Raw genomic sequence first — 17,665 nt, 5'->3', positions numbered from 1 at the left:
CGATTAATTCGCTCATATCCGCGCGAGTTCTAAGGTGTCGTGGGTATCGCTGAAATTTGGATCCTTTTTCGAGAGGGGGCGGAGGTGGGTGTGGATGTGGAATCTTTTTGTCGAACGACGGATGTACTTGGGCCGCCTATTTACGTCCTAGATACGGTATCAGGTATAGCAAGAGCGAGTGTAGCCACTGGAGCCACGCAAGGATCCTCGCGTCTCTCTCGCGATAGCGCGAACGCGCTAATTACGGTGAGACTCCGCAAGACTCGGTCTCCGTAACCATCGGAATTAATTCGGAAATCGAGCTCTTCGCGATCACGGCGGCCGAGGGGGTGAGATCGGCAGTCGCGTGGGAGAAAGTGTAGGGGAGTGCGGCTGGAGAACAAACGAATCCGATTTCTCGCGCTGTCTAACCGCGACTATCCCCGCGTCGGGGAAATCGATCAATTAGCCGAATTAGCGCGATAATTTTTCTCTTCTCTCTGCGACGAGTCGCCGCGGCGAAGGCAGGTGAAGAAAACGGGTCCTCGGCACTGCCCCCCCCCCCCCCCTCCTTCCAGGACGGTAGAATGAGGCGGTTTCGGCCCGAGAACCCGAGATTCTCGGGATCCCGGCTTTTCAGTAGGTTTCTTTGTCGTCGAGATTACAAAAGCGTCGGGACAAAAAGGCGTCTTTTCGCGGCCCCTGTGAAAATACAAATCGAGTACCCTTCTGAGGGAGTCTGTCCTCCTGTGTGTATGTGTATATGTAGTGTAATCTATCTTTCGCAGAATCGGTGCAGAATTTCGGCAACAGTTCGCGGAATTCCAGCGACACCATGTCCGCGGAGACGGAGGACACCGAATTGGAGAATGGTAATTTTTTCACTCGACTCACCGATGAAATTTCCACCTCGACCCGAAGTCGAAAATTCTGCGTTGTGCGAATCGCGTTCAATTCGATTTGAAATTTCCAGTTTTTAACCCATGAATGGACTAGCTGCGACTCCTGCCACTTTTCTGCACAGAATCAAATTTTATTTAAAAATTAATAACGCGATGTTGTAAAGGGTGAAAGTACGGTAAGCGCACAGAGTGGAGAGCAATTTTTCATGTCCAAAAGTCAAAGTGTTTGTTCTTAAACAGAATTTAACTCTGTATAGAAAAGTCGTAGAGATTCCAACTGAGGATTAATTTGTAGGGTTATTTCGTACGAGTGCCTCGTCCAAATCGTCTTTAAATATCCATTTCCACAAATAAAGATTAATTTTTAATCTCTGTTTATACCTTTATCTTTTTTCAATTAGAACTAGAAAAAGATAAGCAAGTTAACCCGAGATTAAAGTTAATCTACATTGATGGACGTAACTCGGCGCGAACTGAATATACATCTTTCTTTTCGAATAATATCTTTTCAAGAGCGCGGAAAGTGACCGGAAACAATCCGTCGTTTTTTTTTTTTCAGTTTTGCAGCAGATATTCATGGAATGCAACACCTTTATATCGACGCCGGATTCGACGAGCGATGCGATGCTGATCATCAGAGTCTTCAAATACGTTCAGGATCAATTGCCGAACCTGTCGTGAGTGTTGACACTAAAGCGGGAACGTTATTTTCCCTTACGCACAGACGCGCCGTTCGCCAATGTTGACGATTGTGAGACGCGACCGCGATACCTCTAGCTAGCTCGAGACAAATTGCCGGTGTGTGTACGGCCAATCGATACAAGGACAAACGCGATCGACGACTTGGCGCACGGCTTTAAGTGTAGGACACGTGCACATTTTCGCGAGACGAGTTACGGAAAGCCACGCGAAGTATACAAGCCGAGGCAGCCCGAACTGTCACGGTTTCCGGGCCGGGCCGCATGCATTTTGATACATGTGCACGTAAATAAGCACGGCATTCATTGATATTTAGTGTTGTCTGTGCAATCTGTGGTGTAGATCGATTTCCGCGAGAGGGTTTGTCTTAAATTGTAACGTAACGTGTCAATTTTGATCGATAGAATCGACAATCTGGAAGAATTATGGAGGTGTTTGACCGCCGTTTCGACGAGCGATCGCGTGAATTTACATCAATTCAAGGAGGCAACGAAGTGCTGGATCGCCAAGATACAACAGGACAGCAATAGCAATGCCCGGGAGAAACTCTAGTAAGAGGAAGCGGAAGCATCCGTTTAGAATAGAAAAGAAATAAAAAACGTCACACGCTTATAAACGGCTCGCGAGACTGATTTGACCCGATCGCCACTCGGTAATCAGAGACGCAGAATTATCGTCGGAGAGAAAAACGAGGGACGGATGCGCCTTTTAAATGGCAACGCATTGATCCTCGTCCATGCCTTTAATGCGGCTCGGGAATTGCGCCGTAGATTAAGAAACCGCGACGCGAAACTATCGCGTGGACGATGTAACAGCGCGGGATCCAGTGAACCGTAAACTCGATACGTGGAACGCGCGTTCCGACCGGGAAAAAGAGTAACGCGGCGCGGTTGGCAGAGAAATTGATTAGAAGCTAACCGAGTTATTCGCGCTCTTCGCGCGGAGAGTAAACAGGTAAACCTCGGAATAACACGATTAATTAGTTCCGTTTTATTGGAAATCGTGCAATTCAAGACCAGATTCATATAAAATTGGGGGCATATAGTTCCAAAGGATTATTAAAAAAGAACTTTTAAAAAACAACATAAGCTCTACCTCCGCATTTGCGATTTCTTTTATTGAGTGACCGTGTTATTCCAACTTCGTGCAACTCGTCAAGTATCACCGTGTTATTCGAGGGTTACCTGTATTACTGTTAGTGGCACTGTCGCGAACGGATTCGTTTGCGACAGTGACCGTTTTCGATCGACACAGTTTGAGCAAATAGACGGGTACACATACACACACACACCTGGCTTTATTATTACGTATAGCATAAACCTATGGATTTATATACCGCGAAGTTCTCAGTCGCGACGTACATTAACGCGATCTGTGGCCGCCGTTCGTATGGATTATTTCTGGAAGACATCGTAAAACGCATGCGGACGGTAATATTTTTCCTCGCCCATTCAATGCACCGCGACATTATCGCGAATGCTCGATAAGCGGTTGGACTGCTTCGATCGTGCAACACCTCGCTTAAGCCGACTACGCTACCTTCATTTAGAGACGTTGAAAAATTATTCGCGGTTCTACGAGCATGCGATACGCGTAACAGACAAACATGTACATGCACGAATGCAAACATGCGTATGCAAATATTCCTCGCGAGCATCGAGCCAGTTTACTTTCTTTACTTACATGCGTATAGAGCGAGCGACGTATACCGCTCGTTAAATTTTACAGAAGCGACCCTGTCCGAAAAAGCCGATAAGAGATCGCAGGAATGGATTCGAAGCTCATATAATGAAAAGCTCAAAATTGACCGAGAAATCTGCGGTTCGTGCGTTTAATAGGGCACTTATATTAACGCGACAAACGTGAAATAAGAAGAGAATGAATTTGTCAGAGAGTTCACGAATGAGAGATCTGCCCAAAGCACGCAATTCGATTATGTGTTTCTTATTTCCTATCTAATTCCATTCGAATTTTCTTGAACGAGTAATGCCACGTGCACCATGCGTGCGTACGCAGCCGATCGTTTGTATGCAGCCTATACGTCGCTCGCGATAAAAGTAATTGTCGCGATTGCCTGCCGAGAAAGAGAACACGCGTGCCGAAATCTCGCGTTTAATTCGATACGATCGACATAAGCGTGAAGCGAAAAAATGACCGACGAATTGACGGAAAGAGTGTTTACTTCGCACGAGCATTCCTCGCACGTGTACGTGTGTACGTATGTATGTATATCTTCTCGCGGTTAAGTTCGAAAGTTTTCCACGAGTTACGGACCACCGCCGGTTTTTCTTGCCGTCGATCCCAATAGAGTCGAGTAAGCGACACACAGGTGTTATTCTTGCGGTTGTGTGACGCGCGAATATTATAGCAGCTGGAAATCGGCACTCGATATATCTTATGCAATTCGCGTGAGGTGTTCAGTCGCTGTTCGCCTTTGGTCATATCTGGTGATCTCATTAACGCTCTGGACGTTCCCGCGATCGTTCCCGCGATCGGGTAAACAGGAGGAAATCGGCCGATTTATTTTTGGAATTACTTACGTGTCTTCCGCGGGATCGATCGCGCGCTAAGCGCACTTGCGAATCCTGTTTCCACAGAGTTGTTAAACGCAACGACTCGATTACTGTCGCAAATGTTAATTGTCGAGGAGCTCCGAGTTAATCTATCGACGCGATGCTGACATGTTTGTGATGGTGACAGGCGCATTCGATCCTGCACCGTCAACATCAGCTTGACCGATTATGATTTGTGATCGATACAAGAAGTAAGCGGGAAATTAGGCCCACGACGCGTCACGATAATATTATAATGCGAATTTAACACATGTGGATAACAGATGGATTATTTTAATATGATGGATTTTAATTTCTTTGGCAACGCATTATTTTATTAAATGCGCGCGCGTCCAATTATGTCTTTTTTTCTATTCGTTGAATTTGGACTTATAAAAGATATATTACTTTTTACATGATTTGTGGCGTTTAATTAGCGTTTTGATTATAAATTGCTTGGTATAGATAAACAATCGGTTCTTCTGACATTAAATATATATATTACATACCGTACATAAAAGCTTAATGTCAAAGGTAATGCGCGCATTAAACAAATATATTAAATAAAAACAATGGCAAATTTAATGTATTTGACATTAACATAGGATGTGCGTTATACATCATTTAATAATAATTGTTTTTCGTACAACGACCATTATAACACGACTAATTATTGTAGCTTCGTGAGCGATGCAGACTCTTCGATGAAAACCATGGATGTGGATAGAGATATCGCGGAATTGGAGCTCCGTGAGAAATTACGTGCAGTCTCTGAGGAGAACATTTTCCTTCGCGACGAGCTCGAGCGGTACCAGGCGTCGATCGACAGTTTCAAACAACAATGCAGCACTACTGAGAATAAACTGTGCGTATGATTAACTTTGCCTTTAAGTGTTTCCAACTGATGTTCGCGGATAAATTCGCGAAAAATCTTTTATTTTATTTATATAAACATTTCTACGATATTTATGCTTATCCGATGTTATGCGTTTTATCGATGCAGAAAGTATTACATTCAGAAATGTCAGGATGTCGAAAAAGAGAACGACGAGCAGAAAGTTAAAATAAATGAATTAAATGAAAAGGAAGAGACCATGTCCTCAGCCCTTCGGAAATATACGAAAGAGAATGAGAAGTTGAAGAAGAAATTGGAAACCGCGCAGATTGAGGTAAAACTAATTGCATCTTATTATTCTATGGGGACTTATTTATGACTTCCGTTCGGACGTATAAATAGATTCATAGATGTACGCATCTGCGCAATCAAAAGATATTAAATTTTCACTTTGTATTTGTCTGCATAATCCTTCCTAACTAATATCCGAATATAAATATTCAAGGTATTGAATATAAATCGTTGAATATACAAATATTTAGTTATGAGGAATCTTTTTTTATGCTGAATCTTTAAACACTTTGTTTTCGCGTACAAATGAATAGGTACATACTATATCATCTTTGGAAGAAAAACTGGAGAAGATCACCAAAGAGAAAATCGATTGTATGAAAAAAATCAACAAAATGCAGAAGGAAGTTAACGAAAAGGATGAAAGTTGCAAACAATTAGAAGTTATGGTGATTAATTTCAAGGGCACGAATAATAACATGAAGGAGAGCTATGAACGCGACATTTACGTAAGTTTAAGTTGTTCCGTATGTATATCGTACAGCCACGAATTATAATACTACAGCGAGAAATGTATATACTGCAGGAACTGCGGGAAAAGAATCGTGAACTTATGGACAAAAATGCGGAACTGCTGTCGTTGTCATCTTCTAGCGTGTTTTTGGGGCCCCAAGAAAGAGTAAGCTATTAGTCAATGTTACGGAAATGTAAATCGTATAAAAGTGATATTTCTCGTGGTATAATCGGCACGATTATATTTACAGCTTTCGATATCGCCAATTCCGGACACAATTAGATGTAACATGCATAGCACGCCCTATAAATCGGAGGAAGTGCCGGTTCAAGATTCATTATACGCAGAGTTGAAGACGTCAGTAAGTGAAAACATTGATTTTGACTCGATACTTTTTCTAACGCGTGATAAATTAATTGCGACGATTATCTGTGTGCTACCGGAACAACGATGACACGTGAACATTTGTAATAGAGATTTTAAGTTCTTTTTTTTTCCTTAACGCTATACTTTACGTATTTTAGGGCTTCACATTTGAACGCAGCAGAGAGGAAGACATACAAGCACTGGAGGAAGAACTGAATGAATACGACGCCGTGATTTCCGCGACATTGGAAGATCTAGAAAAGTCATTATATTTCAGTTTAATTATTTTTTATTTCCTCTATTAATCGGTTCCCTTGCACGACTTCGATCGAGCTTGCTTTATGTTTTGTTTGCGATTTATTTTCAGAGTTAAACAGTTTTTTGTTACGGTGCGAGGTTTCATCGACGACTCATCTTATTCGCGAGACACGAACGAAAGAGCTAACAAGGTCAACGAATTGAAACACAAAGCAGCTTTTCTACTGCATATGGTTAGTTGTATCCGGCTTATTTTTCTTTCGAAATTCTTCTTTTACCTCGAACATAACTGATGTTGATAAGGCACTAAATAATCGCCTTGACACGCGCGTCGTACCTGTCGCGGCATTACCATAGTCGGATGATCGCGTTTGCAGTAAACGCCGATTTTCATGACAAAGCGATGCACGCGCTCGTCGATTTCACGTTCACGGTTTTTCTCTATTTTTTTTTTCTTTGTCTCGTTCTCTTCTGTTCACATACGAATCGCATTATTTCACAGGCAGAAGAAGAGATCGCGAGGCGTGACACGAGGCGAGATGCGAGCACGCAGCTCCGAGCTGATCCGGCAAATGCGACCGGCAGTTTGGACCAACTTGGCGTCAGGAGTTTCCGGGATCTGTTGCACACGTAAGTTAACAGCGTTCGCAACGAAACAATAATGGGAAACACTTGCGCGCCTGTGTGCGAAGTCATACTCGCCGGCGTATCGTAAACCGAAGTGAGGATAATTTGCGGAAGAAGAGTCTATCGCGAGTCTGTTATATTGAACGAGTTTTACGTAGGCAAGCGGTGACCTTGCGGACGAGTTGATTCTTATGAAAGTCCGAAACGCCGTTCCGATTATAGACGTTACAATCTTGAGCAATACAAAGTCGCATAAACGGGAGAAATATCGCTTCGATTTCCGAAGCAGATGACCATTCGATTCGAATATCTGGATCAAGGTCGGGTATAGCGGGCGGGTCTTCAGGGTTTTCCATAAAAATAGCGGTGCCGCGCGTTTCTCGACGATTGCTCGTTGCCTGCATATATGACGGCGCTCGCGAATGACACTCCACGCAAAAATAACCGAGTTGCCCTGAATCTCGCCATAAATCATGATTTCCATCTCGGCTCTCGCAATAAAAAGTGTTTACCGGCCAATCTAACTTGCGTTCGGGTTTCATCTTCTAATTTTCAAATTCGTAAAGTTGCATAGTCAGAATTTATTCCTGACTTTTCGTTTTCTCATTCAAAATGCCTCTGCTTCGAATTCGTAACGTGTTAAATACGCTTGTTTATTAGAAGTGCAATTATTATAAATGCGCTTAGATAACACAGAAATTTTTATCGTTAATTACGACAAACTCGGTTTTTTCCACGCGAGAGAAAGAAAAATATCCGCGAGACGACTTGCCGAGGAATTAGAATCGACATGTCAGATATGGATAAGAAATATTCTCAGACGTTTATTAACTTTTTTTTCCTTCAGACCACGCGCCGCGGAAGCTAAGAATAAGTTGCTGGAAAACACTTTATCATGTATTTCTTACACAGACGATTACCGCAATCGTTATAGAGATCTCACGAAATGCAATCCGAAGATCACCTCCACATCCGGCTACGCGATGCAGGAGAAGACGTCAACACCGCTGGGGAAGAGCTTTGATTCACCGGGCGGGTGCAATCAGTACGTTCCGAACCTTCCCGTCGCGCGTATCGGTACCTCGAGAGCGGCGTTTCGGACAACTCGAAAAAAATCACGTCCCGTGGAAGTAGTTTTCTCGTTTAAACCGAAAAAAATTTCTTTACCGCAAAGACACTTGTCGCGCGATACGATACGAGATTGGATCTTTCATTGAACAGTAGTTCTTAGAGCAATCTCGTCTTAACTTGTTGGTTGTCGATGCGAAGTTCGGGATAAATTGTTCAAGAGAATCGGGAGGGGGAGGTCGGAGGTCGGAACTAGCGATGAACCGATGGAAAATAATAGAATAATTAATTACGAGCGCGACACGTGTGTGCGTACATTTAACTTAACAATAAGATACATACGCAGATAGCATTGATGTAACGCAGACATTAAGCACGCGTAGCAAGGACAGTTTGATTTGTTGCCTTAATGGCATGATCGTTGCGCTAAATCTATGCGCGCGTGCACCACGCGTGCAGTTCTAATTAGTCGTCTCTGTAATCCGCGCGAATTGTTTATGTCATCGAGATCGACCTCGGCCTTTGCAGGCGAATACGAATGAGACCATTATGTCACATGAATTTCTGCTTTAATCAAAAACGTTCAGCTCCCGCAACCGCAGCATATTACTCGCAATTATTTTTTTTTCTTGAATTTCATTATGCAAGCACTGTATAGAGAGAATGAAAACAGTGAATATCACATCCTGAATATATTGTTATTGAGATTGATATTTGCAGGCGAATATTTGGAAGACAAATGAGACAATTATTTTTACGAATATGAATATCTGTTCTAATCATACAAAAACGTTTTAGCTCCCACAATCGTCGCATATTATTCTCAACTTTTTTTTAAATGTTATTACGTAAGCGTTATATAGAGAAAACGAAAACGATGAATATCACATCTCGAATATGCTTAGCTCAATTTGTTTCCACACTGCCAAAGTTTCAAGGCTATTAAAAGTTTTAATAGACTCGCGTTATGCATGAATTTGCGTTTTGCCGTCGGCTACTGCTGACATTTAAACAGTTATCGCGCGAAAACATATCTATGTCTATAATAGATATAAGTTAAATAGTCGGCTTTGTGAATTCCGCGATTAACTTAATGCCGCGCTAGTTGTTCAGTGCGTTAATTTATGCCCGGTATACTTAGCTTGCCTTAATCTTCAACGTCTCTTTGCTATGATCGCTATTTTAGCCGGCCGAAAGCGGAAACGGGTTTGCGGTCTATAGCTTCGGACTGCGTGAATAACGAAGACGATGACTCGTTCTCAAGAGTTATAAAGACGTACACGGACGTCCAAAATCGGTTCCGCGTCATCGAACCCATCATCGAAGAGTTGCACGATATCATCGAGAGCACTCTTATCGATTGCAAAGTCTGTCCGCTGTCCGAGAACTCAAAGTCGGGTTTTACGTAAATTACCTATAAAATATATAACGGTTCGATTTGCTGCAAAATGTCATTGGTCGTTATAAAGAAAAAAGGAGAACGTGACCACGAAAGATCCTGTATCATCGTGAACATGTTGAACAGCATACAAGTATTAATAGAAACTAAGTTGCTGGAATTCAAACTGATTATTTTGTTAATAGGTACCGATCGATACACACGTTATCGTCGAGCTTAACCGCGGACGACTCGCGCTGGCGAACATTCGGTTATCAAAATCCTGAAACCGATGCTCCATTCGCGCGAGGAGACGGTCTAACGCAGGAAGACCGTAGTGAAAAATCGACGCTTGTCGCGGAAGCACGTAGCGTTTCCGATCAAGAAGATCCGGGCCGTTCCGAGGAGAATCGATCGTGCGAAATGCCGAAGGTGCCGAGCGTCCTGCAAATGGATTCGAAGGCCACGCTGGAGAAGGAGGAGGAGAAGGCAAGTGAAGGAGAAGCCAAAAGTTTCCAGGTACCGGAAGTAAGCAGTGCGAGCACTCCGACGAGTCCCCGCAGAAAGATCTCGGTCTACTACCGCTCGTTCGATGTGGTGGCGGTGCAAGATCAGCGCAAGGATCATCCGGGATCCAATTTGGAAGTGAGACAATCTCCGAGCGATCCGGACGACTCCCCCGCGCAAGTCGAAGGGACCGCCGCGAGGAATATTTACCGCAACGTGAAGAGCGACAGCGATTCCTCGAACTCCACACCGCGAAAATTCCAGGACAGCCTGCTGGACGATGAACCGCCGCTGGTCGGAGAGCCGATACTTAGAAAAGTTCATTTGGCGCCCACGCGTTTGAAATTTTCGCACGAAGCCGGAAACGAGTTAGCTAGAACTGTCAAGGCTTCCGACTGTGCCTCTTCCGTTACAGTGAATTCTACCGAATTGGATATTTCAGAAATACCACTGTCTCCCATCGGCGAACACAAGGAAGATGACGACACTTCCGTGCAATCAGCTTCGACGGTCACAAGCAAGTGCAAGATGGAAGCGAAGAGTGTGGTACTAGGACCTGAATCGTGTTCGAACAAGAACGTTTCGCAAGCATGCTCAATGCCAAATCGCCGACTATTACCATGTAGTCAAGCTGGTAAGCACCTCTGATCTGATCTCAATTAATTCTGTTTTTTTTTTTTTTCTGATAACCGATCAGTCAAACGGATACGTGGAATCTGTAATATATCATGTTAATTGTTAATTCATATTAATGAAACGATAGGAAAAATTTATCACGCGTATCAAAGTGCAATATTTATCTTTCCAATCGTCGACGATTTCTCACATCCGTCTCAAGAGGAGATATCGTGGAAATTTCTCTCGAGTTGCCTTGTTGAATCATCGATTTCGTTTTCTCCTGCAGATTCAGCGAAGATCGCGGATTCAGAGGATCCCCACTCTCAGGCGAGCGTGCGGAGAGTCGACAGCGAGAGTCAGTCGCGAATCGAACGGTCAGTCGATAGCCAAATGTCGAGTCGCGAGGACAGTTTGGCCGTTTCGGGCAGCGAACCGGCGACGGGTTCCGATGATCGATGCGGCATCGACGAGAAAGTCGCGATTGAGGTCGGCAAGGCCGTCAACGTCGTGTCGTCCACGTCGTTGGCCGATCCGGTCTCCACGAGGGTGACGTCGTGCAAGAACGTGGCGAAGAGCGATGAAAAAGCGCGCGAACGAGACGTGAAGGAGACAAAACAGGAGATAAAACAGGTTGGTTGCTAAGAAAAATTTTAAATATAAATTGAAGACATAGCACTCCTCTCCTGGAACATCCCGTAGAACGAAGGAAAGATTAAGGAGCGATTTGATCCGCGGCGCTGTCGGATTAGGTATAAAGGCTGCATTCCGATATTTACTGTCAACAACTGTCAGTACTGAAAATCTGTAGCATACGTGACGCAAAATATAGAAAAATATAGATTTTTAGTACTGACATTGAATATCGGAATGCAGCCTAAATTGGATGGGATAGCGTGCTCTCGGCGCGCGTAACTTGAGCATCAACGAGCGAGTTCAATCGCGGTTGCACGAAGACAATTGAGCTGCATTTTAAAGCTGCAGAAACGCGAGCCTCGTCACGCGCGGATGTTTTCATCACGATCGATCGAGCCGCGCAGTTGCGAGCCGGCAATTTATTGTTGTTTTAAAGGAATGATCAGTGATAAATCCGCGGTCAATTGGCACTAATTACTCATATGGAATATCGCAATTATCTGACGCACGGTCACCGCGTCTATCACTAGACGGACCGCTATCGCTAGCTCATGTCACAATCCAGTAATTAATGTATGTGGCTCTTAATATCTGTAATAGAGAGTTCAAGTAACCTTGAAGCTTGTTACATATATTATTTTAATATTGCAATATCTCTAAGAGAGACAGCGTGTTAATCGTGCTTCTACGAAGTAAAAAGATTTTAATGAGATTTACTAGAAAAACTAGTTATATAATTTTTTTTTCCAATTCTTGGTGCAATATTGTTTATTTTATTAACTGTCTTACATGATGATACACGTATTGATTGACCGCATAAACGTTTTACATAAACGTTTTTTAACTTATAAAACGTGTGACGATGTGAGCGAAAGATGTTCATGAAACGCGTTCATGAAACGCGTTAAAAGTAAATGCACAACTTTTACGGCTCCTTCATTCACTTTTTAGTTCACAAAGACGTAAGTGACTTGAGCCCGATGATAATTTACTCGTTCGAAAATAGTATCTCTTTTCCTTTGTGCCCATATTTCCATACGAATAGTAAATAAACAAGCAGCAGCTACTTGGTTTAACGCGTCGTCTAAAATAGCCGCGGAATAGTCCCACATATTTCAAAGTCATGCGATTTCTTTCAACTCGCTTCCGAGCGCGGCACGCTAATTAATTTGTCATCGGTTAGATCACATCTTTACGTCTGTCGCAATTTATCAGCTCTCGGCTAATAAATCTCCCATTGCAAATATATATGATCGAGTCAATCGTATTTACTGCGGAAACTCTTCGTGACGATGTTCCGGCTATGATCGCGTTTATATTTCTGCGGTTTATCTATCAATTACTCTCATATGTATATATATATACTTTACAGTACACAGAATCGACGAGCTCCGTCGATTTTCATTTTTATGCGAGTATTCCCCGACGGCGAGACGTCTCTTGTTTATTCGTTCAGTTATACTGATTTTTACTGGCGCATTTGCCACTAATCACAGATCTGCGGCGAAAAATCCAGACGGCAAGGTTGATCGCGAGTTTTTACCTTATAAGTTGCTTCGTGACGATTTTCATGCGTCGTTCACGCGACCGACTGAAACTTATCTACTTCATCATCATCGCCACGCTAATTTGATCGTCTACTTATGGGCTCCTCGTATGTTTTTTTATTTTTTTTTTTTAATTGTAATTGCAAAGGAAGGAAATTACATCCACGCACGTTGTACGTTTTTTTTCCTTTGATAAGTATCATTAACTCATTTAGTTGTCTTACGCAAATTTTATGTAACGTTGGATATTTATTCCTTTATCATGCAACACGAAGAAATTCAACAAGAAACGATCATCAAGTGACCTCGCGGTAATATGAATTAGAAAAGTCACACGTGCGCGTCATTTATCAATCATTCATTAATCAAACGATGGCATTTTGTTATCTTTTTCGGCAGATCGCCGTGTTCGTCCAACACAAGATTCCGGCGGGATACCGCGAAGTTATAAATATTATATTGAAGTGCGGTAGCGTCGCACAACGCACGTGCCCCTTCTACATCCGGCGGTCTATCTCGTTTGATATGAGAAATAATATTTGCCTTAGGTTTTGCCACGTAAACGTTCGACAGATATTAGCGGAAAAGCGAAGAGAGAAGGCCGCCGAAATTCTCACTGGTGTTCTCCTTTCCCGCCGTCAATGTATTCATAGGCGGTAATTAATCATTTAGAGCAAAAAAAGTATGATAATCGCTTCAACTGAGTCGCATCGAATCACCTGCCTTCTTTTCGAGTTTACCCATTTATCCTTCCTTTTCATCAATTACAAGTTCAATTACGCTGGAATGCGTTCAATTCTCTCGCATTCTCATTCTTTCCCCGATAATGTTTATCCGAACGTGATGCGATAACGCATGTAATACGTTACGGAACGAAGGTCATATTACCACTGGAAGTGCGATCTGTGCCAAACTAACTGTTCTTATCATTACGAACTTCCCTAATCTTGCATATGCAGTGATTGTTAATCAGCGGCGGTCAACAAGCTACACGCCGTCTCGTATCCCGTTCCCTTCCGCCACTCTTGAAGTCATTAGATACCGAAAGATAATTTACAGCGGACGTCCGCTAATTTCGCGAGAGACTCGACGAACACGTTTATCGAGTTTCCATTATTCTTCTCTCATTGCTTATTCTGCAATATCATTTTGTTATTACAGTGGCTTTTAAAGATGAACAGATCATTTTCGGAGGGTGAAAACCTCGCTCGACCGAAGTACGGTTGCGCTTGTAGACTGAGAAATCCATCTTCGACTCCGGAAAGTTGCAATCGCAGAGTTTTCCCGAGTCTCACGGAAGTTCGTCTGCGAGAATCTGGGCTAGCTAATTTACCAGATTCCGAAGAGAGCAGGTGAGTTGGAAACTTGATGCAGCATTCGATCGTATAATTAATTGTCGAATAATCTTCATTTTCAGAGAGAATCTAAGCGAGCTAGAACTGCAGGTAAATAAACACGTCCAAAATATGAAAATTACAGTATTTCAGCGGATAGTTAATATTATATGATATTGCTCCTGTTGTAGAAAAAGTACACGGCGTTCGCGTTGTGTCTTTCCATAGACAGATTGACCCTACCGCGAAGGATAGCGATGTCGTGTCGGCAACGCGATCAGTCCGAGAGAAATCTCTCCTGCGAAGTGCGGAAGATGCAGCAGGACATTCAGGCAAGTGACCATGAAAATATCTTGTCGTTTATTAATCCTTTTCTCGAGCAATTGTATTACAATAGAGAACGTAGAGCCTTCGGCTAAATCGGCTGAAACGCGTCTGAATTGTGTCCGCGAGGCATTTGCCAGTTAGTTGGTAGTCGTTCTCCGTGGTTCGTTGAAGGGATTGAATTTTGCGTAACGTCAGGAACTCGCGCCACTATGCACGGACAGGGAATCCGCGGAGCGGGTGGAGCGGGTCAGGCATCAATTGGACATGATTGTGCGATGTGCGCACAGGGTATCCTGCGCGGCCGAGACCTTAGGCGCCGTGCACCAGGAGCGTAGGGTTTCCCGGGCCGTTCAGCTGGCCGACAAGTATGTCCATGCGTTGCAGTCCCAGTGCGAGAAGCTGACCGCCAACGTCGCCGAGACTAAGTGAGGGTCAGACTTATCACCTCCCCTTATTCGCTGGTCGTTCGTTCAATTTATATTTTGAGCTTTGATGTTGCATCGGCTTTCAAAAATATGATATTCAAGTCTTCGGTCTTATCTGTCGTGAGTAAAAAACTTTTAGAAGCCTTGCCTTCCGATAGAGATCAATTAATAGTCGGATAGTGTTCGGGATAAATATTCTTGGTGAAAAATTTGTAATAGCGTTCGATGTTACGTTCTCCCTCCTTCGTTTTCGTAACAATGAGACGGTATCAGTGATAGTGCACGCTGTTCGTTTCCAGACGGATCCTGGCAGAGAACAACATAGTGATAGAGGAGAACTCCGGCGAGCTCAACGATGAACATTCTCGCTTCAGGAGCAGTATACTCGCCAATAATCGTATGACGATGGTTCGGAAATACTGGAAGATCCACGTTCATTGCTTTCTTTCGCCAGCTTATCATTGCACGTTAGACATTCATTCATCGTATCTCGTCTCGCACCCTCCGTCGCTTCGTTGTCGTACCTCGCACATTCGCACAACTTCGCAGGGATTTTTTTAACGCGCTCACAGCTTGCACTTTCATTTTTTTTCTTATTTAATTTCGTTCTGTCGATTAATCGGTATGTTTTTTTTCGTCAATTTTTCTTTCTAGATGGATAAGAGAAGAGCCAGCGTGGCCACGATGTCTCGGCCGATGGGCAGTATCCAGGACGTGACAAAGGCAATTTGTTTTAGCTTTGAATTTTCGCTTTTACAGCTTGGTATCTCAACGGTGTTGTCCTCTTACGTTCTGCACTACTAACACAATAACGCGCATAACGATTGCCTGTTTACTTTCCTTTTTTTTTATATTGTCTATATTTCTTGCTTTATGCTCTATATAGGAGATCGTGAGACAGCGAAATTCCGTTTCCGGACGCATGACTCTCAGGAGACCGTCCTTCAGCTCTGAATGCCCGAAGGAAATTGAAAAACTGAATCATACCGAGTTAGTAATATTATTATTGACTTAGATCTATATAGTTTGAGCTAATAATTGAAACATCTGTTAGATATGTTAAAAATCTATTAATATATTTATTTAAAAAAACATAATCCTTGTATACATTGGATATTTTTTAAATATTTGTCAACAGAAGTTCCAACAATATCGGCGAATTACGGGGTATCTTCGAGCAGACCGAGTCTCGTCGTAGCTCGAGAGAGGAAAATAACGACGTGCTACGACTTAGTCATTCCAACAATAGCCAAAGTGCAATAAATTGTGGAATAATCGAGAACGAGGTTTGGACGAACGGAAAGGAGATCTCTCCCGAGCTTTCCGACAACGAAAATATTAATTCTGATCGTAAATCAATGTAATCATAATTTCTCTTTTATTTTATCTAGTCATTAACATAAGATTGTTCCTTTCATAACATTATTTCTTTTTTTTAGCACAAGATCGTCTTTCCAAGTAAAAAGACGAAGAAGAAGAAGACAATTATCAATATGGCATATAATGTTGACGAGTATTTTTATTTTCTGCCTCATTCTCTACGTGATTCAAGCGATGTCGAGCACTTGCCACGAATCGTTGAACGAATGGTTGATCAGAGGCGTTTTCGATAGATACCGTCAGATGAGGAGCACGGCGCCTCATCCGATGTGATTTCATTGATGTTCGCGCGGTCTGGTTAGCTGTACCAGTAAAATAAGTAGCAAGACTAAGTGTACACTGTAACGTATGTCAATTATGGAAAGGCTGAATAAATTAATAATTGCAGTAGTTCGTTTCGCGCCTTGTCTAACGAGGTCACGCCGCAGCCGCGAGTGCCGGGATTGTTTTCGATTCCCTCCTGCAATTGCGTTTGTATCATGTCTTCGGAAATGACAAATCATGCAAATTCTTCTCTTGCATTGCCGTGCGAAATAAATTTAATTTCTCTTTCGTCGATTATTTAGTGTTTGACGCTACGATAAGATTCATATTTTCGTTCAGTGTATCAATAAATGTTGTAGATCAATATTCATTTGCGCTGAAGGTGTACACGTATGATTGAATAATACATTTATTTATTAATGCAAAGAAAAAATGTTTTATCAGTTTATATTATCAAACCCGCATACGAAAGAACCAATTTATCTCTGTGCGAAATGCAAGGAACGATTCACGCTTCTCACTTCCGACATTCGTTATTCAACGTGGTTGCAACAAGAGGGTTAAAGAGAAACGTTTGTCTACGGCACTATATTATATTTGCATAAGAAAAAACAGTATGATTAACATTTGTATGTCTTCACCGAGAAATTTTAATGAGACATTTTAGAACCCGCGAGATTTTTTGTTTTAAACGTCGAAAGATATTCGGGGATATTGTATTTATTATTAACTGTTATTCAAAAAATAAGAAAGTTTGTTTTAAATTTTAAAATGTTTCGAAATATTCAGAAAGATATATTATTAATAAAGAAACCGGGAAAAATCAAACGTAACTTGATGCGAGGATTCTTGACTCGTTTTAATGTTTATTTAATTTAAGCAACAACTTCTTTCCTTCTCTCCTCTCTCTATCATTGATAAGACTAATTATGTAAGGGTTTTCAGAGTGGAATACAAGAAACGCTGAGAGGCAGAAAAACGTAAAAATGATTTTATTCATTACTTTTCGTATTCTTTAGAAGACGGAGAAGGGATCGTTAAGGACAGAGGTTTCATGGAAATTCACATTACCGTTAAAATTTAGCTCGTAATGTGATATTAATTTTATATAATAATAATTTTACGATTTATTATATTTTTTTATTATCCTAATATTTCATA

At 42.3% G+C, this 17,665-nt stretch overlaps 1 protein-coding gene across 5 annotated transcripts; it reads left to right on the top strand.

The window, feature by feature from the left end:
• The first annotated feature begins 94 nt into the window (after positions 1-94).
• Positions 95-17,337, top strand: LOC139768281 (uncharacterized). 5 transcript variants are annotated; one of them, XM_071698313.1, is made up of 23 exons: positions 95-246; positions 768-851; positions 1,441-1,558; positions 1,985-2,131; positions 4,812-4,997; positions 5,136-5,301; positions 5,573-5,767; positions 5,845-5,937; positions 6,023-6,133; positions 6,297-6,400; positions 6,506-6,629; positions 6,899-7,026; positions 9,676-10,610; positions 10,881-11,224; positions 13,936-14,126; positions 14,192-14,219; positions 14,300-14,440; positions 14,631-14,860; positions 15,160-15,268; positions 15,515-15,583; positions 15,747-15,850; positions 15,999-16,220; positions 16,300-17,337. In XM_071698313.1, exons 2-23 carry the CDS (start codon positions 815-817, stop codon positions 16,511-16,513), a joined length of 3,996 nt encoding a protein of 1,331 aa, XP_071554414.1. In that variant the 5' UTR covers positions 95-246; positions 768-814; the 3' UTR covers positions 16,514-17,337. The 5 variants fall into 5 exon arrangements, with proteins under 5 accessions (XP_071554414.1, XP_071554413.1, XP_071554418.1 ...); XM_071698312.1 differs by lacking the exon at positions 95-246 and adding an exon at positions 552-618; XM_071698314.1 differs by lacking the exons at positions 95-246; positions 768-851; positions 1,441-1,558 and adding an exon at positions 1,843-1,865.
• Positions 17,338-17,665: the final 328 nt, after the last annotated feature.

Source organism: Temnothorax nylanderi, unplaced genomic scaffold (genome assembly GCF_030848795.1).
Source record: "Temnothorax nylanderi isolate EJ_2023f unplaced genomic scaffold, tnyl_v1.0 TNYL_tig0015_pilon, whole genome shotgun sequence".
NCBI lineage: Eukaryota > Metazoa > Arthropoda > Insecta > Hymenoptera > Formicidae > Temnothorax > Temnothorax nylanderi.
The sequence above is the reverse complement of the archived record's forward strand: the minus strand, read 5'-3'. Positions and strand labels throughout refer to the sequence as shown.